The sequence below is a fragment of the Mustela erminea genome, chromosome 4, assembly GCF_009829155.1.
Source record: "Mustela erminea isolate mMusErm1 chromosome 4, mMusErm1.Pri, whole genome shotgun sequence".
NCBI lineage: Eukaryota > Metazoa > Chordata > Mammalia > Carnivora > Mustelidae > Mustela > Mustela erminea.
In genome coordinates, this window is record NC_045617.1 from 1,259,501 (window position 1) to 1,282,138 (window position 22,638).

General features: G+C 57.9%; 1 protein-coding gene across 2 annotated transcripts in view; it reads right to left on the reverse strand.

Annotated features, from left to right (window-relative positions):
• Positions 1-765: 765 nt before the first annotated feature.
• Positions 766-22,638, reverse strand: part of SMOC2 (SPARC related modular calcium binding 2) — a 148,575-nt gene continuing 126,702 nt past the window's right edge. For both annotated transcript variants that reach the window (XM_032338451.1, XM_032338452.1), the window contains exons 10-13: positions 10,588-10,687; positions 8,566-8,813; positions 4,960-4,997; positions 766-2,225 (exon numbers count right to left, since the gene is read on the reverse strand). In XM_032338451.1, coding sequence (XP_032194342.1) covers positions 2,208-2,225; positions 4,960-4,997; positions 8,566-8,813; positions 10,588-10,687 — 404 coding nt within the window. In that variant the 3' untranslated portion in view covers positions 766-2,207. The remainder of the gene's footprint in view (positions 2,226-4,959; positions 4,998-8,565; positions 8,814-10,587; positions 10,688-22,638) is intronic.

The window sequence follows — 22,638 nt, forward strand, 5'->3', positions numbered from 1 at the left end:
TCACCGCCCTCCGGGCCCCCTCGACTGTCCTGCGCGCCTGCCGTCATCGGAGCTCTTTCAGCTCGCAGAGCCCCGTATGCTCCCCCTGCTGCTCCACAGCCCCGTCCAGCCCCACCCCACCACGGCATCTCCCGAGGGTTGTGTTCCCGTAGCTCCGTTCCCAGTGTGGGTTTCCTGCACAACGGACTTGCTGAGGTTGAATTTGAACAAGATCACCCTTCTCTGAGCAGAGAGAGAGGACAGACTTTCCAGGAGGGAGGAGAGAATTCTGAAGGGAATAGAAACGGGAGAGCCTCGCCTGGGAGGGGGCACTGGGCCTGCAGAGAAAGGGATGGTGCACGGCCTTCAGGCTGTGGACTGTGGGGCTGAGTGAGTGGCCACAGCTCTGAGTGAGAAGCTTCTTTGTATCTCCCGTCCTCGCCGTCACATCTGGCAGCGAGCGGTGCGTTCGGCCGCTCTGAGTCCGTACTCGGTGAATGAGCGACCGCTTCCCACGGCAGGGCCCGACCTGTACCCTCTGTGCCGGGCCCTTAGCACCGCACAAACCCGCTCACACAGTCTCCCCCGGAGGCACGGGCCGCCACCCTCCCTGTGTCACGGAGCAGGAGACGAAAGCACAGAAAGTCTGAGCAGCTTGTCCCTGTCGCACCCCGAGGTCAGAGCCAGGACTCAGCCGCCCCAGCCCAGCTGTCGTAGGTGGTCCTTGTCGCAGAAGAGTAAGCAATGACGGGCTGTATTTTGCTGGAAAGAAAACAGTAAACAGAGTTTTCATAGCATATTTTATTTGAATCTAAGAAAACTGATTAAATTCAAAGTTCAGAAATGTGAAGGATTATCCAATAAATTTGGGGTCGTAACTGCTCCTTGAACAACGATGACACACACTTAAGCTGGTTTTGTGACTCCAAAGTTTCGGGTTTTACTTTTTTACCACTTAAATAAGTAAGAAGCCTCAGAAAATAGCTTCATGCCGAGATCATTTTACATGACGCGTGTTGTGGAATTTGGGGCCACGGAGGTTATTTTTCCGACCAAAAGTTGGAGCTAAAATAGCATCACAATTTGGCCCGCACAGCCTCGGACCGTCCTCCCAATGGCTCTGTCGCGCCGGGGCCGCTCGCTGGGGGCGGCTGGTGGTGCCTGCGGGCCAGTCCCGCCGTCACGGTGTGGACCTTCGGCTCCTGACCCTGCTCTCACAAGCGGCGCTCGCGGATTTCCCGAGGCCACCGGGAGAGAAGGGAGCCCGGGACCCGCAGGCGCTCGTTCTCGGCGGCCAAGACCAGCGTCCGGCCCCCAGCTTTTGCAGGAGGAGCCCTCCCTACGGAAGATACTCTGACTTTGTTCAGGTGATCATCTGACCCTGCAGGAGGCCCCAGAGTGGAGCAGGGTAGGACAGGTCATGGTCCCGTGTAGGAGAGGCAGTGGGACAGATGAGCCCAGGGCGGCCAGGCAAGGACTCAATCCAGTCCTCTGACCGCGGGCCTGTTTACACGGCGTCTGGACAGCGCGGGGGTGGGGGGTGTCATTCTCGAGTACTTTAGGGCGTGATTAACCCGAGCCCAAGGCAAAGCTCCAACAGAAGCTTGGAAAGGAAAAGCAGCTCATCAAGATAGGTGGGATAAAGCCTTTCCTCCCAGGAAAGATGGCTTAGTGGTTGCAGGACTCGTGGGGGGGAATAAGATCTCTGGACAGCAAGAGAAAACAAACAAAAATCCCAAGAAACAAACAAGGCCATGCCCGTGTTGGCCGCAGTGTGGGGACAGTAGCGCGTCGCACACTTCTAAGGAAGCTTCCTGCGGCACCGCGGGACTCAAAGGAAGCGACCGTGGGGTCGCTGGGAGGGTAGCCCTGGCGGGGAGAAAGGCACCGGTTTGGGACTGTGGTGCCTGAAGCCAAGACTTCTACCATGTCGACATGTGTAGGATAAAGAAATCAAGCTGAAAGCCATTCCAAACACATCTCCGCCAAGTACAGATTTCCAAGGTCAAGAGAGGACACATACATTGTATGTGATTAGTTTTCTGAAGCCAGCTCTTCCATTTCACAGATTAAAGCAGTCTGTTTAAATATCTCATTTCTACAAAGTGAATTTACAGTTAAAGTACAAAGTGCAAATACTATGTGTTTTTGTTTTTGTTTTGTTTTTTAATTGCCTTTTGGTGAGGGAGTCTCCCACATGTCTCGGACGGCCTTGGCTGTGTGAGCCACTATCCGTGCTTCCTCGGCTGAAAGAAAGACAGAGACAGAGACATCGTTAGGACGTTCCCATGCCGTGTCTGCGAAGAGCGAGGCTTGCCTTCTAGGGGCGACATAATCCGACCTGTTGTCAACAGAGCAAAACCAATATTTTTTAAAAGATGCAAAAAGAAAGAGCGCCGGTTCGGTCATTTGGGGCATAAGGATTAATAAAAACACAAACATTAACAAACATGAACCACAGCACTTCCCCCTCTCTCAGTGATCAGGAATATCAGGGCAAACACACCGGCGGAGAAAATCAGCATTTACTTTAAATATTTTCAATAGATTCAGTACATGAAATGTTCTGTGCAGTCTCCTGTCCCTTTGGATTTGTTATACAAAATAATCTTAACAGGGACGCCTGGGTGGCTCAGTGGGTTAAGCCACTGCCTTCGGCTCAGGTCATCATCCCGGAGTCCTGGGTTCCAGTCCCGCATCGGGCTCCCTGCTTGGCGGGGAGTCTGCTTCTCCCTCTGACCTCTCCCTCTCATACTCTCTCTCTCAAATGAATAAATAAAATTTTTTTAAAAAAAGGAAACAATCGTAATAATCTAATTTATGCTTCAAGTTTGTAAAGGCGTCATTGATTTTTAATTTTTCTTTTCGTCCGTTCCATTTACAAGTCTTTGTCTCAGAAGACACGCACCTGAGAAGTCTGCTGCTGAATACGGGAGCTCTGCGCCCCGACTGCCAATTAATAGTAATTTGGAATGGAGAGGAAAAGCGATCTACAATCTCCCACATCTGCTTTTCCAAGTGTACCAGTACCTACTGATAGAAACTGACCCTTGCTTCTGCTTCATTATTTAGTAGAACTGAACATTCAGGAGGCCTCTGGGCCGGCTCCGCTCCCCGGGGAGAGACGCTAGGAGGAGGTCGGAAGAGAAGGGACGGAATCTCCTGACCGAGCTGAAGGGACGCTCTGCTCTGATTTGTCGTGGATGAAGGTCCGGGCCGCCGCGCCCCACTTCCGGATGAGTGTGGGAGGGGCTGCCGGGGGGCGCCGTGGGTTACGCGTCTGCCTTCAGCTCAGGCCGTGATCGCAGGGCCCTGCGAGGGGGTCCCGCGGGGGCCCCGGCCGGTGTGGGGGTGGGGGCGGCTCTCCCTCTAGTTCACACTCTCTCTCCTCTCTCTCTGGGTCAAATAAATAAATAAAATCTTAAAAATTAAAAAAAAAAAGAACTGTTGGAGGAGATGGGCTGACGTCTCGCCCACAGCCCATGTCCAGGTTGGCGTGGAGCCCTGCCCTGGTCCCGTCTGAGTCCTGCCGGGAAGGAGAGATCTCGAGAAAGACAGCTCGCTCTCCGAATCAGTACCAGCTCCGGGGGCCTCCTGGCTCCCCTGCTTCAACGTTTCTCGTCTGGTTATTCATACAGTGAATATTTCGGTGCTTGGTACTATGTTTTCTCCTCAAAGAAACATCCACGTACAAAGGAGGGCCCGTGACGTGACGGGCACCGCGTGCCAGACGCGTCAGGTGAGCCCTCGAACACTACGTCAACACTCACGGTGGACTAAATGGCCACGAGGTGGGCATTAGAAAAAAAGGGAAAAAAGAAATATCCACGGCCTTCCATTGTTTTATCCCATGCAAGCCACGGCCGGCTTCCGCACGGGACCTGGTCCAGGGTGACAGTTCACAGTAGCGGCTGGGAAGTCCGTCCGTCCACCGGGCACCGCAACGAGAGCTGGAGAAGGTGCCCCCACTCCGTCTTCTGGCAGACAGCCGAAGAAGGAGGCTCGTGTCCCGAAAGAGTTTACTCTGGGCCGAGAGCCCATGTGGCAGTTGTCACCACCGCGGAATGACAAGGACCTGCGGGCGCCTCAGCCGGGGTAGCGCTTTCCGACCCGCCCTGTCCTAACGTGCAAGTGATCTGTGGTAGGTTTTAAGAAGTTCAAACTGTAAACACTTGCTAAGCAAAGAAAACCCTATCACACGACTTTCCTAATGAAATGGTTTGAAATTACACCCAAGGTGCGAGCGGAGGTCTCCACTTACACCTGCAACAGACACCGGGCGCCCTGGCACCTGCTGCCCCGACGTCAAGCAGCGGGAAGGACCAGATCAACTACAAACTGGCAAGTGGTCCTGAGGTGGGAGGGTCTTGCCTTGGCTTCGAGGGAGGGAGAAGCACGGACCCTCCTGTTTACCCTCCGGACAACACTCCCGACTCCGGGCGCCGCGGCCGGGGAGCCCCATCAGCTACCGTAACTGCCCACACGGGGCTCCGGGAGTCCGAACCCAGAACCGGGTCTGCGAGCACACGGGGCGGGCGCGGGAATTGGCTTCTGGAGCAGGTTTGTGTCATCAAGATGCCCAGGAGGGAAGGTTCCCCTGAATGGCCAGAGGGTCTCCACGGAATCTCCGTAACAAATTATAAAAAATAAATGGTAAATCTAAATCCCTGGATAATTGTTTTTCTTTTTTTTAAATGTTTCCACAAAACAAAAGGACTTGAACTTTTTTGTAAAAACAACAAAATAAGTGAAATTTCTAACAGTAAAAAAAAAAAAAAAACCACGAAATCTTCAAGTTGCTGATTCTGGTGGAATTTTGCGAGGCTCTTTCTGGCCGCTCGCGGACGTGGGTCTGACGTGCCTGCCGGACGGCTCTTCGCTGAGAAGGCAGTTTGCCCTCCGCATCTGCGGGCTCCCGAGCCGGGCTTGCCACAGTTACACCGGCAAACTCCCCGTGCGGAGCGCCGCTGCGATACTCACCTGTCTGTTGGCGGCGCCTTCCGCGTTGGCTCTAGGGGCTGCGGGAAAACAGAAGAAAACACGGTTACCAGCCAGGCTTCCGCTGATGAGCGTTTCAACCAGTTTCTGAGGAAAGGATCAGAATCCCTTCAGGGAAACGCCGTCCGCTGCCGACCTCCCGGGCAGGAGAACATACACGTGCGGGGCAGCACGACCGCCAGCGGCAGCCACGGAAGGCGCCGTGTCCACGCTTCTCCAACGACACCAATGCTCTCGTCCAACTGTAGAAGAACGTTTCATTTTTCCAAAACTTGCAAAGGACCATCAACTCACCAGAGGCCAGTCTTACCGCGCTGAGCTCCCCCTCGGGACAGGAGGCCCTGGGCAGGGGCCACGCGGGTTCTCTGACATCTCTGGGGCTTTTTTATTTAATTCATGAGAAACTAACATGTCTGGCTCAACATAATTTTTCCAAATCCTTGAGGGAAATGGAAGGGGGAGGGGGAGGCGGGAGAGGCGTGGTGTTTGACCCGTGGCCTCACCACGTGGCCTGTGGCGGAGGGCAAGACGGGAGGCTCAGACCCACGTCCTGCGGGCGCCCCCGGGTCCAGCTCCTCGGCACCTGCCTGGCTCCCTGGCTTCTAGGATGACCCTCCCCTCCCTACATTCTTCCTTCATCTCCTCGGGCTCCTCCTGCCCTCCCTGCCCGCAGAGGTGCCACCCCCATCACCGCAGGGCCACGCGGAGCAAGGCCACGTCAGTAAAATTACAAAACTACCAGAGGGAAGGAGGCAGCGTTTTGCAGCCCCCTTCGTGGACTGGTGCTCAGGGACGGTCGGGAGTGTGTGCGCCACTGGTGACAAGGGACACCGACGGCTCCCGCGGACCCCGCGCCCCCGGGCAGCAACCGTCCATCCCCAGCATGCCCGGAAGGGACACAGCTAGCATGACAGTCCAGTTGAAAGAGATAATTTGGTCAAAAATGAGTATTTCTTAATTGCTGAGTTTCTGTGTAATGGTCATTTTGGAGACTCATGCGGGAATGATGTAATATTCAATGATTTTTTTTTTTAAATACTCCCTCTCTTGGTTTTATCATTTCTCAATAGTTTCAATCATTTTTTTTTCTGCTTTTATTTTTTTTTTGTAATAGCAAACATTCAGATCCAGTTTTCCAATAATGTATTTTAGTTGTAATATTTTAGATGCAAAATCTTGTATCATCTTGTAAATTAAGTGTGATTAGGAAGTTCATGGGTGATGACCCCTTGTCTTGTCGTGAAATATTTTAACACAAGCATGGATGTGTGTAGGGAACAGAGACAGTTCAGACAAAGACAGACTCGGGTCTGATTGTGTCTAAGAACAAAGTCACATGGTATCTGTTTTTTGTTTCGTTTCTGATTTTTTCAGAGTAAAACATGCTCAGTAGTGAGTAAAGATGAAGGAAACAAGGACACTGGTACCGTCGCACACTGGGGGCGCCGGACTAACCCTCTCCTGAATCTTGAGGTTTTTCTGGCTTTTCAAAGTACGCAGGGCAGGACGAAGGAACGAATCAAAATTGAAAATGAAAATAACAGTAGAAAACAGAGAAGTTCCTCCAGGAAAATAAGAGTTGCAAAATCAACTTGTTACGAATTCAAATCCCCAATGCTTATTTTTGACCAAATTGCCACTTTCACCAAATTTTAGCTGGCTTTCCGGGGGAAGGAGGGGTTCATCAGCCATGTCCTTGGTTCCTAATACGACTGTAAAACTCAGTACGCTTGTCGGCCTGAGGAGCGTAGGCCGCGGATGTTTCTAGTGAAGAGGGCAGCGTCAGAGGAGACCCACTGAGCTCCATCACTCCCTGCCGTCTTCCCCGGGCGCAGGAGACACACTCTCTCCCTGCCCCATGCCTGCCCGGTGCACAGAGACCCCTGGGACCACTCTCAGGACATGGCCAGCAGCAGACCGGCCCCACCGCCCGGAGCAGCTGCCTCCCTGCAAGTGGGCGCCCCCCACCCCCACCCTCTGTGCGACGCCGCACTTCCCCAGCGAGGGGCTTCCCCATCAGGAAGGACGCGGCCCCAGTGCTCCCCGCCTACTGCCTGCGGGGACCCCTGAGCAGGGAGGCAGCGTCGCCCTGGGGGATGGGCAGCGGCCTCCCCCGTCGGCCCAGCTGCCCCGCAGCCGCACGCTCTTCCCTGCGGGATCCGAACCCACGCGGTGACCCCACCCCAGCCTCTGCTCTGCGCCGCAGCGGGGCCGTGCGGACGGAGCCGAGTGCCACCATCACGGTCAAGAGCTGGGCATCCCCTAGTCATGCCGGCGCCCCGCCGGGCACCGAGGAAATCAGGTTGTCAGGAAGGGACCGGGATGATCCCGGTGAATCCGGTCCCGGGGCCGGTTCGATCCAGGAGCTGCGGCAGTCATGTTTGTACTTCCCAATGCTTCCCCAGCTGGGGCCTTGCTGACCCCGGGGAATGGCCCCTATCAGGGCAAACCAGTCCCTACACAGAGAAACACTCACTCTGGAGCAAAGCCGTCCATCCAGAGCCCATGCACAGCCCCCAGTGGGGCTCCTCACCGGGCCACAAGCCCTGACTCTCCTCACCCCAGAGCAGGGACCAGACAGCGAGACCCCCACCCTTAGGGCAGTAGGGGTTCACCCACAGCAGGTTGTTCTCTGGGACATCATACGACCAGGGTCTGGTGGACCACAGCTTTCTCCAGCCAAGAGGAGTGAAACAGCTGGCTTCTTAGATGCCCAAGGGGCCCGAGGCAGGACAGTGTCCCCAGTGCTGGCCTACGACACCCACCTGGTCTCCCTCCCAACATCCTGAGGGCTGTGCTCAGACATCAGTCCCTCAGAGACCTCCAATGAGCTCCTCAGCCTGAGCCTGGCACTGCCTCCCTGGTCCCAGGGCCACACGTGCAGGGATCGTCACCTCCCACGGTGTGCCTGGCTGCTTTCTGGGATCTGGGAGACCCGTGAGCCGGCCTCCATTCTCCACCCGCACCCCGCAGGGGGAGCCCCGCTGGCCGACTTCCAGGACGCCATTGAGTGCGAGTGGTCTCCGAGATCCTGCACACGACTCTTCCCAATAAAGCCTGAATCGTCTAAGATGAACTAGAGACTTGGGCAAGGTACATGTCACAGATCCAGCCGGGAACCACCACGGTGGATGAAGCTGGGTGACCATCATGACAGAAACTAGGGACACGGGGACAAGTCAGAGAGAAGGGGACCCGCCACATGGGCCAGGTTCCCGATGGTCTACGTTTCCGTCTACGGACAATGACCTACAGGGAAGCGGCACCTCCGACCTAGGGGACAAGCGACACTGTCTAGGAAGCTGGTGGAGCGGGCGTCGGGACCTGACGCTCCGCAAGGTGAAGAACAATGAGGAAGGGTCTCTCTGGGTTTGCTGGGGTCTCTCTGGGTTTGCTGGGGTCTCTCTGGGGGTCTCTCTGGGTTTGCTGGGGTCTCTCTGGGTTTGCTGGGGTCTCTCTGGGTTTAGTGGGGTCTCTCTGGGGGTCTCTCTGGGTTTGCTGGGGTCTCTCTGGGTTTGCTGGGGTCTCTCTGGGGGTCTCTCTGGGTTTGCTGGGGTCTCTCTGGGGGTCTCTCTGGGTTTGCTTTACCTTCTGCTTTCGTCACCCCCAGACAGCCCATCAGCTCCTGCACGGAGATGGATTTGTCATTGTTCACGTCGCAATACTCAACAAACTTCTTCACGCATTTTTTGGGTTTTGACTTTTTCCGAAGGAACCTCTTGAAGGGCTTCATCTCCTTCTTGCCGATGTCCCCGCTGGAGTTTTTGTCCAGTAGCTTGAAGTACCAGTGGACCACTCGCTCCTCCAGCGTGTGGCTGGGGTCGGGCTCGGAAAGCCTGGAAGAGCACGCGAGGTCATCAGACACCTGCCCTTGACCGTCGCCGGAGGCACAGGGTGCGCTCCGACGCTCCCAGAAGGCGGCCCCGCACGTCACTGCTACGGTGCTGGCGCCTAACCCTGTGTGGGTTCGCCGTCCACGGAGCAATTTTTAAAAATAATTTAAAGAAAGGAATTTAGCAAGAACATTTTAAGTTGGTTTCAAAATTATAAAGGGCACAATGAACTCCGTGTGCTTATTACACACTTGGTGTTGACCGAGTCTCTAAGGCCCGAAGCCTCCCTGCCCTGGGTTCCACGCTCCTCGGAGTCGGAGGGTCAGCCGGCCTAGCCGCGGCCCCCAGCAAACCCTCGGACCCCGAGGTTCCTGACTCCTCTAAGTGGGAGTCACTGGCATTCTGTTCGATCCTACAGAGCGGCTGGAAGAAGCAAATAAAAATACATCTAGACTCTTTCCCTTGGATTAAAAAAAAAGTTTGGTATTTTAAGATATAAATAACTAAAATCTCTCCTAGAAGCTCTGCTTTGAGTCCAGTCTTGGAAAATGTCCCAGATGTTAAAACGTGCCTCCTCCCTCAGCAGACGGTGGAGAAGAGCGCGTGTGGACACCTGCGGGCCCTCTCTCCGCTGGCATCTGTGTCTAGGCTCTCCCCGCCCCGGGGAGTTCGTGTTCCCCCGACTGTGAAAACCGCACAGGGATCAGGCATTCGAAGGCCACCGAGTACCTCCAGCCTTCGGAGGAGCTTCTCAGACAGTAATTCACTGACTGTCCTCAAGCCCAGCTCCTCAGATTAGAGCAAGCTTTCCCAGACTGTGTCAGCTGGAGAGGTAGGCCTTTTTATTTCTTTATTATTTTATTTTATTTTTTGCTTTATTAAGCTTAATTTACTGCTTGATTGTAACATTTTCTGTTAGCATGGTCTTTTCCCTCTTCTTGAGTCTTACTCTTAAGAAGAGAGGCAGAGAGAGCCTTGGGCTGAGGAGACCAGGACACTTTAGATCATCAGAAGAGCCAGGACGGTCAAGGCTCTGCAGGCAGGAGTGGGGAGGAAGGCCAGGAAGGCCAGGAAATAGGAAGATTCTTCCTCAGAAAAAGCCTTTTCGAAGAGAGGGATGGGCTCACTAATCCTCAGGGGGTCCAGTGCAGGGAGATGCAGGTCAGAAGACTTCGGGGACCTTACAGGAGCTCGACTCAAAACCCCAGACCCACACCTGCAGAACACCTGGGCGCTTTCAGAGAGAACCGGCCCAAGTTTCAGGAGTCACCCTCTGAGCCACGTCTGTGCAAATAATGCCACTGATTGTGCCCTTGAATCCCAGGATGGTAAGTCGTACATTATATGGGTTTTTCTAACATAAATACGTAGCATGTTGAAAACTGGAAATCAGACACTTCAATTCCAAGTATTAAAATCTACTCGATAACTGGAAAATGCAGCTCCAAGGCTTGACGCCAGCAGAGTGAGGGTCCCTGCCTTCTGTTCCTGTCCCGCCTGCCACCGCCTGAGGGGACCGCTGGGAACCCCAGGTTCCAGCTCTTCCCATGGTGACACAGCCCTTGGCGGTGTAACTGCATTCCAGGGAAAGCTGCCGGACCAACCACTCCAGACCCACGGAGCGGGGGGACGTGTTGGGAGAGGACTCGCTTCCCAGAGCCCTGCCGGGTCCGGAGAAGCTGACCAGCCTCGGGTGCCTAACGGCCACACCGGCATCCAGCTTTCCGACACCTGGGGCTTCCTCGCAGCTCCCGCTCCGCTGCCGAGCATGGCCTACCTGCCGGAGGAGGAGGGGTCGGAGACCGCGTGGACCATGTCGGTGGATAGCGCGTCCAAAATGCTCGTCAGGAACTCATTCTTTTTGGCACCAGGACAACCTAAAGAGAAAGTACAGACATGTTTGTCCCCCATATTTCACAAAACCCACAGCGTAAAAGTCTTTCTCTGCAACAACAACGAAAAGAAACCAGGGAAGATTTGGGAACTGTGTGGGCGCAGCCCATCGGGCGCAGCTGGAAGGTCACTGCGCACACTGCCACACGCGTGTTGACCTGGAGTGCGATTTTTTAAAAGATTTATGTATTTATTTGAGAGAGCGCGTGAGTGAGCATAGGCATGTGAGGGGCAGCGGGGCTGAGCGAGGGGGACGGAGCCCTCAAGCAGACCCCCGCCAAGAGCAGAGCCCGACGGACCATGATCCCACCGCCCGGGAGATCATGACCTGAGCCAGAACCAGGGGTCCGATGCTCAACCTGCAGAGCCCCCCAGGCCCCTGTTCTGGATCGTGATTATCGTAAATGATAGGCTCTAACGCTCATCACACCCCTGCGTGAGGCGAAGACATTCGCGGGCGTTCACCCCCATCCCGGGGACGCCCCAGGGGTCCGCTGTGACCGGTCCGGGTCACAGCCGAGGTCCCCGTGCTTGGCAGCATCAAAGGCGTCCTGAGGTCACCCTGCGGGAGGTCGGGGCCCAGAGACCTGCCCCGACTTCAGAACACCTGTTTATGCGGCTCACCCCCCAACACCCCTCACCTGCCAGACCCCCCGTGCCGGCAGCCCCTCCCCCAGACACAGGCCCCACACGGGCCCCCGCTGGGGCAGTGCCCCCCTTCCCCACTTCAGGAGGAGGAAGGGCAGCAGGGCTGTCTTCTCTGGCCGCGGGAGGACAGGGCCTGCGCAGGACGGTGGTGCTGTGCTCTGGGGGCTGGTCACTCGGACACCAGCCAGCTCTGCGGTCACCTACACTCTGCTTTTGTCTGTGTCCTGCTGGCGCTTGACTTTCTGGTGTGACTGTGTGAGCACTTGCCGGCGGCCGGTGGCGGGAATCTATTTAGGTTGGTTCCCCCTTCATCAAGTACACCAGCCAGGGACAGCTGTGAGCGCTCCAGGGAGGGACAGCAGGGTGACAGCTGGAGAGGCGGCTTCTACTCCAGGGGGAAACGCTCACCCTTGGGAGGATGCGACTTTTCAAGAAAAAACAATGGTCTACGTAGCTCTTCCCCTGGGAGGCTGCGGGCGAGTCACACCTGACCCGGACCCGGGCACCCCCTGCGCCGCCCGCACTCCGGCTGGGAGAGGACGCCGGCCTCCTTGGAGGGCTGGGGCAGCGACTCTGTGACCAGCAGGACTGGCGGCTTCTAGGAAGGAGAGGACAGGCAGACGGGCTCCCCGCCCAGGAGCGTGGGGTAGGGGGTGCACGACAGACCGCCCCCATTCCCGTCCCGGGTGCCCGCAGGGTCTGGTCCCCAGGACCCCCACAGCCTGTTAGCCTCGAGACAGCCGTGGAGGGCTGGGCAGGGGGTGAGGAAGACCCTGGGGGTCTGGGAAACCCCCGGTTGTTGAATGTCGCTCACGGGAGCAGCTCTAAGAAAGCCGGTGTGAGCGCCTGCGTGGGGGGGCATGACCTCGGCGGGGACACACCCAGCTCTGTGCTTGCTGCTGATTTAACCACATCCCCCAAACGGAGCGAAGCAGCACGCGGTCTCTAACCGGAAATGACCTCGTGACCTTTGCTCAGGGTGACTGCGTGTCCTTGACCAGCCGGAAACTGGACTCAGGGCGTGTGGAAACGTTAGAATCCTTCGATGCACAAGAAGTTGACATAAAAGCTGAATTTGCTTCTAAACCAAGAACTATTAGCTCAGTCCTGCTGAAGATCCTCTTCACGGCTGCACGAAACAGCCTGCCTCACTCCGATCTGGGTGAGGTGGGTTCCGCCGCTCAGAGGAGCTGTGGTCCCGGAAAGACACTCCTTCTTACGTGCAAAGACACTGAGCTTCCTTTTAAATAAAGAAAATAAACCACAACGGAGCTTGTCTGGAAGACAGAGCTGCCTCCCCCGCGAGGCCTTCCTGGAGGCACATGCCCCTCCCGGCCGGGCGGCTCCGGTGCAGGGCTGTGGTGCACAGGGGTCCGCTCGTCGGGGTTCTGACCACGCCACGGTGCCAGCTGCACACATGCTTGCTGAGACCCCAGCCGAGGAGCTGGGCGCACGGTAGCGGCCACAGGAGACGGAGCGCGCGTCCCGAGTCCTGGCCTGACCTGGGCGGACCACGGGGTCGTGATCTACCCTGGACTCCAGGAGCCCCACCTCCTGCACCTGCTGCTCACAGGACCGTGCCAGGGACGCAGGGTGTGGGGGCCGCGTCCGAATCAGGGAGGAAGGTGGGGCTTGGGGGGCACAGTCCCACAGTCCCTGCAGGGTCAGGGTTTCCGGGAGCTGCAGTGTTGGCCAGCGGTGGGGGGGAGGGGTTGGGGGGCAGCGGGGGGAGGGGCCAGGCCTCAGCCCCTGCAGTCCAGTCCTGTGTGACAATGTGCTGTTTGTCCCTGCCGCACAGGGACTGTAGCTCAAAGCTATTTCTGAGACAAAACGGCAAATGAAAACGTAAAGCAAGAAGAAATCAGAAGGAAAAAGTTCAGAACCCTTTGAGGGAGTTTTTACCACATGGAAGTGACAGAAATACAGGAAAGGAAACATCACCGAGGCGCAGGCGCAGCCTCAAAACGGGATGGAAGCAGTGACGGGCCTGGGGCAGAAGGGGCCGCCCCCCAGCCACGCGGCTTCTCCCTCATCCCCAGTCTCTGTGTCCCCGGGCCGCTGCTCCGGCTGCAGACAGGCCGTCTCGGGGGCCTGCAGATCTGCGTGTGTCCCCGGAGCCCTGGGGCCTCGTGGGTCCACGCGCCGACAGGACAGATGCCCCACAACAGTCAGGACCCTCAGCCACGACTCGTCTCCTCCTCTCCCTGCGCAGCTGCCCCAGGGCGGCTCCACGGCCCCCCACAGCTTATGTTGTTAAAACACAGGCCTCAGGCTCGGCGGGAACGCAGCACTGTTCATGCAGGTCTGCCGTCCACACACGGTGCTCTCCAGCCCAGTGCGGACTGGCCCTCGGAAGCCTCGGACCAGAGGCACCACGCGTGGGTGGCCTCCAGGAGCTCGGGGATGGCGAGTGTCCGGCTGCTGTCCCGGGCAGACGCTCACAGGGCCCAGAGACACCTGTGCAGGGACAGAGGAAACCACGCTGCCCTTCCAAAGCTGCAGGCGAAATTACTACGTCAGTTTAGTTACAAACCCATGGCAAAACCAAACCAGCAGCTTAGCCTCAAGATGCTGTGATCCCATTAATCTGCAGAATCCAAGGAACACCCTTGGTGACCGATTAGACATCCGGGAAAAGCACTTGAGTCCTAATCCTGGTCTGGAGCTGCAGTGCAGACATTTGAGCGTCCACGGTCACCGACCCTGGTCTCCACCGTGGCCGCATACCCAGGCTGCGGACAGGCTTGAGCAGCCCACCCCGCACACCGCGGGCTCTCAGGAGCCTGGTGGAGACTGTGTCCCTTACAATCATCCAACCGGCGGTCTTTCAAGATAAACGTGTTCCTCACTTTCTATAAAATGTCCTTATTTTTAAAAACAGAAGCTTTTTGTCTAGAAATTACGGTATCTTTTTTCCTTCAAACAGACATCAGTGCACCTTCGGGACTTCTCCACGATCACATGTAAAACCGCTCTCTGAGTCAAAGTCAGAGTCGCCTTCCTTCCCGTCACCTGACACTCTGGGATGGCCGCTGAGGGGCAGGGGACGGCGGTGTCCTCAGACGTCCATCAGGGGAAAGCAGTATGTGGAGACAACCATATTTTTGGACCCGTGTCAGCCAACACTGACCTACGGGCTTGTCACTGCCCAACAGGTGACCACATGGGCTCCCCGCCACAGAAACGGGAGGGGGGCCAGGCCGACAGACTGGGTCCTTTGTTTCAGGGCAAATGGCCTCGTGGGGTGGTGGGTGTGGGGGTAGGACCCCAGCCGATCTGCCTTCCAGCATCTGTAAAGCTTCGGCCGCTTGGCTGTAGGTTTGCGTGGTGCGAGCCGGGAGAGCATGCAGGGGACGCTTAAAAAGCGAGAAATAAAGCTGCTTTGATTCTCGCTGTTGAAAACACAGAGTCCGGCATAGAGAAGCGGGAACTGTCTAGAGCGGCCGAGCAGCAGTGCAGCTGACGTGAGACCACCCGAGACACGGAGAAGACCTAAGAGCAGAGACGCCCTGACATCCCGGCTCAGCGCCAACGACAAACCCTGCCTGTCCCCACGCACAGCCAGCCCCATGGTCTCTGCAGGAGCCATGGCCCAGAGCACAGTAGGACGAGAGCAGATCCCCTAAGACTTGCGGGGTGCCGGGAGCCCCGGGAAGAAGCTGGGGATGTCCTCTGTAGGAGGACACAGTCTGACCTAGATCTCTGACCCTGCGGCCCAGGGATGGGCTTCCCGAGACGGACCCTGGCATGGGGCCGTGGGGGCCTCCGGGGACGAGCTCGAGGGGAATCAGGGAGGACACAACCCTCCGGGGGGGCCCAGCCCCAGCGCAGCAAGTACGCAGAGAACATCCTCGGCAAGCAGGGGCGTGGGTTCACCCTTGAAGCCCACCCGGGGTGAGGGGGGGATGCAGGCCCCCACCCTGCGGCCACAGAAGGAAGTGACGGTCCAAGCTCAGGTCTGAGCACACCTGTGAGGGCCGAGGTGAGGGAGTCAGAGGGTGGGGTCCCCGCCCCCAAGGAACACGTCCTCAGTGAGCCTTTTGCGAGGCCCACGCCGACTCGGTGTCCAGAGCCCACGCTGGAGATTACCGGGACGGCCCACTGGCATGTACGAGCCTTCAGGAAAAAGCAGGAAACTTTCCAACCTTAAGATAAAAACAAATTCTTGATTCTCATGTCATAACTCCCATTTTCCCATCTTTTCTATGTTTACACATTTTATATATTTATTTTCATATTTCCTTACTTTCAACATCTTTTCACTATTCTAAACAGAAGGTCCACAGGCTTGTGACTGGGCACCGACGGGTGACGATAACACATGCCAGGAGTCAGTGCTGGACTGGAAGCAAGGGCCCAGGAGCTCCGGAATTACTCCTGCGAAGACACGGATGGAGCCAGCGCACACGAGGGGCCCTGCCCGTCCTCACATTAGAGAGCGTGGCTGTGGGGGCTCTGCGGGTCCCAGCCTGCCCCGTCACAGAAATTCTTGGTCTTTGACTTTAATTCCCTCGTGGTTAGGTCATCTGAGTCTGCGACGTGCGCTGGGAATTTGGAGCCGTCGGTAAGTGAGTTATGAATATCCATCTTAAAGACAAGTGTTTGCTTCCCAAACCTTCCTACATTGCTGGAGGGCAGCAGCCTGTCCCCGTGCACTCAGTCACTCTCTGCTAACCCTATTCGGTGCCACGTGCCGGCTTGAGTCGCCTCAAGGAGCGCATAAAACCAGGTGTGGGCGAGCACACACGGGGGCTCTTGGTGGCCGGAGGAAGGAGCACAGAGTTCCACTGTCTTCACTCCAGGGGACGGTCCCGCCGCCTGCACTCGACAGGACAAGCCCCAACGCTCCAGGGTCTGGTACATATTTTCACCAAGTATTAGGATTATCTTCACTGTCCTTTGCAGGCTTTCCTGGTTGAAGCCACGCTATTCTCTCTCTCAGCGTCACTCGGAACAAAACAACTAGTTCCAGCTGAATCTTTCCTGACCACAACATTGTCGATGTTCCCAAACTGACAACAGCGTTTTTTAGGTAGAGTGTTTTTAAGACCACTAAAATAAGTAACTGTCTAATGTTTACTCTCAAAGCCTCCAAACCCCTACGGACGTCAGGAAGCCGTTCTCACCCTTTTGGCCCCATGACCTGTCATCACACAACGAGCCCCTCAGCCCCAGTGACAAAACCTCAGAGGTAAGAGCACGTCTTCGATCACAGATACGGCAACTGAGAAGGAGACGCCCAGAATCGAGGAGCCAAGGTGCAGCCAGAACGAATTCCAGCCACACGCCCGTGGCCCGATGCCTTCAGAAGTCGTGGTCCTTTGTGACCAAGCATCCTGCGCGTCCACAGGAAACGAAGTTGACACTCGGCCGTGGGCATAAGCATCGCTTCCTGGTCCTGAATCTGACAACTCGCTGCGACGCCCTCCACGGATGGATTTGCACTCGCTGGCTGGCATTTCTAAGGCTGTTTCTGAAGTATTTCTGGGGATAACATCACCTTCCTCTAGGAGCTAAGCCACGCTCATCGCCATAAACGTAGCTGTGAATCAGAAAGGGCCTGAGGTCTGCCGCGACCGCTCCACACCCGGAGGTAAGGACGCGGCAGCCGCGGGCGGGAGCTCATGTGCCGCAAGCCATGGTTAGAGAGAGTCCCTGTGACCCAGCCAGTGCCAAAGCCCTCTGGGTGAAGAGGGACATGTCCTTCTGCGGCTCCACAGCCAGGCAGAGACCGGGCCAGGACGGGGTGACCCAGGGTGTGGGACGGGGCCTCCCCTGTCCCCCGTCTGACCGCCCGGCGTCCTCCCAGTCCCGGGCTGGAGGAAAGCAGGGAGCAGCCCCCTCCAGGCTCGGCGACAGGACAAACGCACGCCCCGGGGACGGACATTCAGGCACAGGCTCCCTGCTCCCCGTTGTCCTGGCAGATGTAGTTAAGGGGCGCTCCATCCTTACAGAGACGACTTCTCTCAGACGACTGGCTCATTTCTTTTTCCTTCCAGTACTTCGCTCTACAGCGTTATGCGTCATTTAAGAAGGACTCGGGGCTTGGGAACAGGACGACCACCGAACCATTTTCAGCTGCAAACCTGAGCACATCCCCCCTTCACTGTCATAACAAATAAATCCCCAATGTCCGACGTGCTCGTGAACCTCCCGCTACAGCACCCATGCCCGTGCCCAGAGTGCCGATGGGCTTCCGAGTCATTGAACAGTGAACGAACGTCCGGCGACAGAGGACCTCTGCGGCCTGTGATGCCACGGGATGCCCGAGCCGGGCCGTGTCGGGGTGAGGACAGGTGCAGCCCCAGACTCTGCCCTTCTCATGGCTTCCCGGGTGCGGCCGTGTCAGGGGCAGGTTGGGGGTCCCGACTGCGGACCAAGCAGGAGACACGCAGCCTGCCGGCAGCCCGAGCTCCGTCCCTCGAGTCCTGCCACCGGAGTGAGGAGCAGGTCGGCCCTCACCTTGCTCCCCTCTCTGTGTGGGACCCCCCATGCTCTTCAGCTCCTGAGCAACTGTCCCCGGTTCCTGGAATCCCACCCAGACCCAGACGCTGAAGCTGCCAGGCTACTTACTGACCCGGGAGCGGAGCTCACGGCCGCGGAGTGCCCCACGGCCGTGCTGTCCCGGCGTGCAGGGACACAAGAGTCTGCTCCGCGGGACTCGGCGTCGGTGCCACCCTCGCCATGCGCAGCTCTTCCCCAGGACGGTGGTCTCTGCGCGGGGTTCATGTCATGGCGCCTGGATGATTCCAGGAGGTTTCTGACCACCCCCTGGGCTCCGGAGGGCCACGGCTCTGAGGGTAAAGGGGCTCAGGGAGTTGCCACCAAGGGGTGGGTGGGCAGCCCCCGCCTTCCACGGGCTGTTGTCCTGGGGGCGGGCGTATCGGCTCTGGGGGCAGCAGGGTCCTCAGCGCCCAGCCCCCAAGTAAGGGCCTGTGTGGCCACAGGGACATCTGCAAGTGGAGAGCCGCGACCCCACCCATCAAATACAGCAGAGCCCCTTCTGTAAAACCACAATAAAGTCACGTTCCAGTGCTGCTCGGAAACCCGCTGAGAGCCGCGCACATGTTTTAAAGAGGTGAGAGAAACCAGAGGGGTGCCGCCCGTGGGCCCGGAACTCCAGGAGGGCAGAGCACAGCCCGAGATGGTGCGGCTCTGACAGGCCATGCGGGGGACGCTCCCTTGCACTCAGGCCTGCAGCCTCGGGAAGCCACCCCCACTTCCAGAACGAGGGCAGAGGCGGCGCGCCGGGAGTTCTGCTGACACCCGCAGAGAACGTCCTGGTCCCTGTGGCCGTCCACCTGCCCGCGTCGTCACTGCCCACCTGTGAGGCGCGTTGGCCCCATGCCCCGAGCCCGCGCTGAGCCAAGGGACAGACGTGCTCTCCACAAACCCCACAGAGCCCCGAGATGGGGGGCGGCACCGTCCTTCCTGGTGCCTTCCTTCGCCGGCCGGCCGGCGCCGGGCTCCAGACCCCCGCAGCTCGCAGAACCCCCGCTGGAGCCGCTGTCCCCCCATCCCCCACGCGGAAGTTCTCCCTGAACCGACTCGCGGGCAGCACTGATCCCCGAACACACTCCTGCCCCCCGGCCCAGGGTGCTGGCTTTGCCCGTCCACCCTCTGTCCCCTCCCGCAGAGGGTCACTCCGCCTTCCTGGAGAGGACTCGCCCCCGCTCACTTCCACGCCAGCGGCAGGGCCCTCCTGCTTCTGGGCTAATTCTCAAGCTATAACTCAATCTATCACATTTGGTTTTCCCCTTAACAGAGTCCAAGCCCACGGGACAAGAGCCCTGAGTCCACATCGTTGGGACGCCCGAGGCGGCTCCTCAGAGCACCGGTGCCACAGACGGCTCAGCCAAGGACCTGCCTCTGGGGTTCGTCTTCCCCCATTTCTGAGATGTGTGGTTTGTCCCCAGAAATGAAGACACAGATCAAACCCTCTAGGGCCCGTGCAATACGGTTTCCGAAGCTTTCAGATATCAAAAGATTTCCGATGTGCGCATTCCTCAACGTCCGAGTGATTATCTGAACCCAGCACGCGTCCTGGAGCCCGTTTCCCGCCTCGCTACACCCTCTGATTCCCACAGAGAACAGATGCACAAGAGAAAACTCTCCAAAGACGGCAAATGACATCCTTCTGACGTGTGTTCTCCAGCGGGCGGGGGGAAGTGGACCGGCCGGCTTGCTCACCAGCGTGCGCAAAGGGAGAGAGTCCCTTGGGGTTCGGGGCGGCCTCTGTTCTGAGGGGCAGCTGGGACTGAGGAAGAGGCCCCTCCAGGCTTCACGTGGGGCCACTTTTTCTCATTTCCAACAACGATAAGATGACCGCTGCTCAGGTGACAGAGGTCAGTGGCTCGTCACTTGGGGTCAAGGTCTTAAGTCGGCGGATAGAGTCGGTGTCTGGTGAGGTCTGTGGGGGACACCCCGGACTCAGCCTTCAGCTTCTCATTTTCCAAAAACCTCCGCAATGGCACGAATGAAGAAGGACTCGGATGCTTCGGGCACCGAACGTGGAAGCGCACAAAAGCGAGGCTGGGAAACCCGGTCTTGGGCAGACGGCTGAGGCGGCTTCTAGGAGCTGATGCAGCGAAGGCAGCCCCGTGCGGGAGGTCACTCCTCGCAAGCCTGAGTCGCTGTTGACCCACTCAACCAGCCGTTCACCCACCAGCGGCCCCGAGACCTCCGATCCACTCAGGGATTCTGACGGCGATGTGCGAAGGTTCTGGAACCATCATTTCACGCCGTCTTTAGGAAGCACCCGTCCGGAGATGCGAGAGGGGAGGAGTTCCGTCGCGATCGCCACGACTCACAGCCATCTCTGTCTGCGTCTGCGGCGCGAAGCCGTGGGTCGTGGTCAGAGAGCGGCTCTGCCCTCGGCTCTGCTGTCCTGCGCGTCACCCACCCCGCCGCAGTCGCTGGAAATCCTGTCGTCCGAAGGAGCAGATCTAACGGTACGATGTGATATGGAAACCAAACAAGGAACCCGCACAGTTTCTGTATTCCCTGAACACAAGCTCTTCCTGGACAGTCTGAGGCGGAACGTGAACCCCATTTCTACATGCGCCTCACTGGCCGAGGGGCTCATGCCGCTCCCCGAACACGGTGCACTCACCGCCCGGCTCAGCTCTTTCCATTTTTAACAAAGTCGCTCAACGCTGCTCTTCCCCAGGAACGCTTCCTGCCTCGTACGGCGGACGCGACCTCTCTGCCCTAAACTCCCGACGTCCACAGCAGCCGTCTGCCTACCGGGACTGAGCTGGGCGCCAAGTGCTTCTGGCCTTCCCGATGCACAGGGCAGTCTCGCAAGGACAGTTTTGTGCCCAGTTTGGAAAATCAAGCTACGTGGGTTTGGATACTTTCTACTCCACACACCTCTGACCAGGAGGGGCTCTTGGAGGAAAGGCTGTGCTAGACATGAAGAGGACCGTCTGCTGACACAGAGCCTGTCCAGATGCCGGAGTCGGAGGACCCCGAGCAATGAGGTTTTTGTGCAGACTCGGCAGGTGGGGCACGGACTCACGGCACGCCCTGTTTCCCAAAGCCCACCGCCACCGAGTCAGCTGCAGGCTTCGAGCAAATGACTGCGCTTTGAAAAAGGGTCATTGCTGCGTGGGTCAGTATCACGGACGCGGGAAACGCTGTGCTTCAGGAGGGCTTTGGAAAGCACCACCTCAAGCGGCGGAACGCAGGAAAGCAGCCCCTGCCTGATGCACCCCCTGCCTGTCCCGGCCCTGCGCACACAAGGAGTGGCCCAGGGAGCAGAGTGTCCACTCACCAGAAGGGCTGAGTAATCACCTCCGCTTCCTGAGGACTCTCAGGGTCCCCGGAGCTGCAGCACCCTGAGTCTTACAGGCAAAAGGTGATGTGCCCCAGCAGGAGCTCCCGCTTCCAGAAACCGGCTGAGTGACTTGAGTATCGTAGTCCCAGCGGCGTGACAGTTTCCCGGGCCACAGACATGGATCTAACCGCCAGGGAGATCAGGCACTGACACCCCTGAGGACCCTTGCACAGAAGGTACCTGAGAACAGGGGCGCCTCCGCACCCTGACTTCCGGAGTCTGGACTAGCAGCGAGGCCGCGGGCTGTGCGCTCAGCACCTGCCGGCCCAGCCACCTGGTCCCAGGGAAGACGGTGCGGACACGCCCCCCGCCCCCCACCACGGCTGACGGAGGAGACCTTCGGGGACTCTGCTCCCTGGGCCCAGCGACCTGCCCCTCAGTGATGGGCCCGCTTCCCCCAGAACCCCCCCCGACCAGGTTGGGACGCTAGCGCTCTGCCCCTTCCAGTGGTCTGAAAGCCCTGGGGTGGCCTGGAGGGGCACCGGCCCAGTGGGCAGGCCACGCAGGACAGTGCGGACAGAGGGACCGAGAGCTCGGTGGGCGTTTACAGAGCACAGACAGCACCAGTCAACGGGATCCCACCGCCCGTCCAGCTTGAAGCTTGCAGGTCTGCAGGAGAACCTTCTGGAAGCCCGACCAGATAAGCAAACATGGTGAGGAGGTGAGGCTTACAGAAAGGATAACTTACATCAGATCCACGCTGCGGGTTTCACATTTTCAGACTTAACACTGTTTCTCTGAATTACACATCAAGTCATTTCTCAATATTGAAACTGCGAGTGCGTATTGTGTCCCCGCAGACTTCTGCCGCTGGCCTGCAGACAGCCCTCGAGCCAGAGCCCCCCGTGAGCCCTCGCGGCGACAGGCGCCCCCATCGGCTGGGTGGGAATCCGCCTTAACCCGACTCCTTGCTCAGGTCCAACCCCACGGAACAATGACCAGCATCGGCTGACCCCGGGCTTCGCAGTAAGACACGCGTCTCCCTCCTCAACAGTGTGCCCACGGATGGCAACACAGCTGGCCGCATCAGGGAAGCTGTCGTCCCCAGGACTCCTCGGCAGTCTCCTTCTGTACCCGCCATCTTTACTCTTTTAGAATGTGAGAAAGTCGGCGGATGGAGGCGGGAGCTCTTGGCAAGACCGTGCCAATGGACATGGTTTGGAACGAAGGTGTCTGGGAGCACCCGCGTCCACTGCTGGCCGGGGGAGCCTCGCTCAGCCTTCCTGGGTCCACGGCCCGTATTGCAGGACGAGCCAAGTTCAAATGGAGGAGGACATCAGGACCGAGAAAACGGAAAGCTACGGGAGGCCGGTGGGAACGAGAGTCAGGTTAATACACAGAAGACACATCTGGTGTGGGTGCAGCCACGCATCGGAGTCCAGAGCTGGCATGAAGAGGGACGGTCCACCAGAAGGTCTACCTGACTCAGACGCTACAGAGAGAAAATGC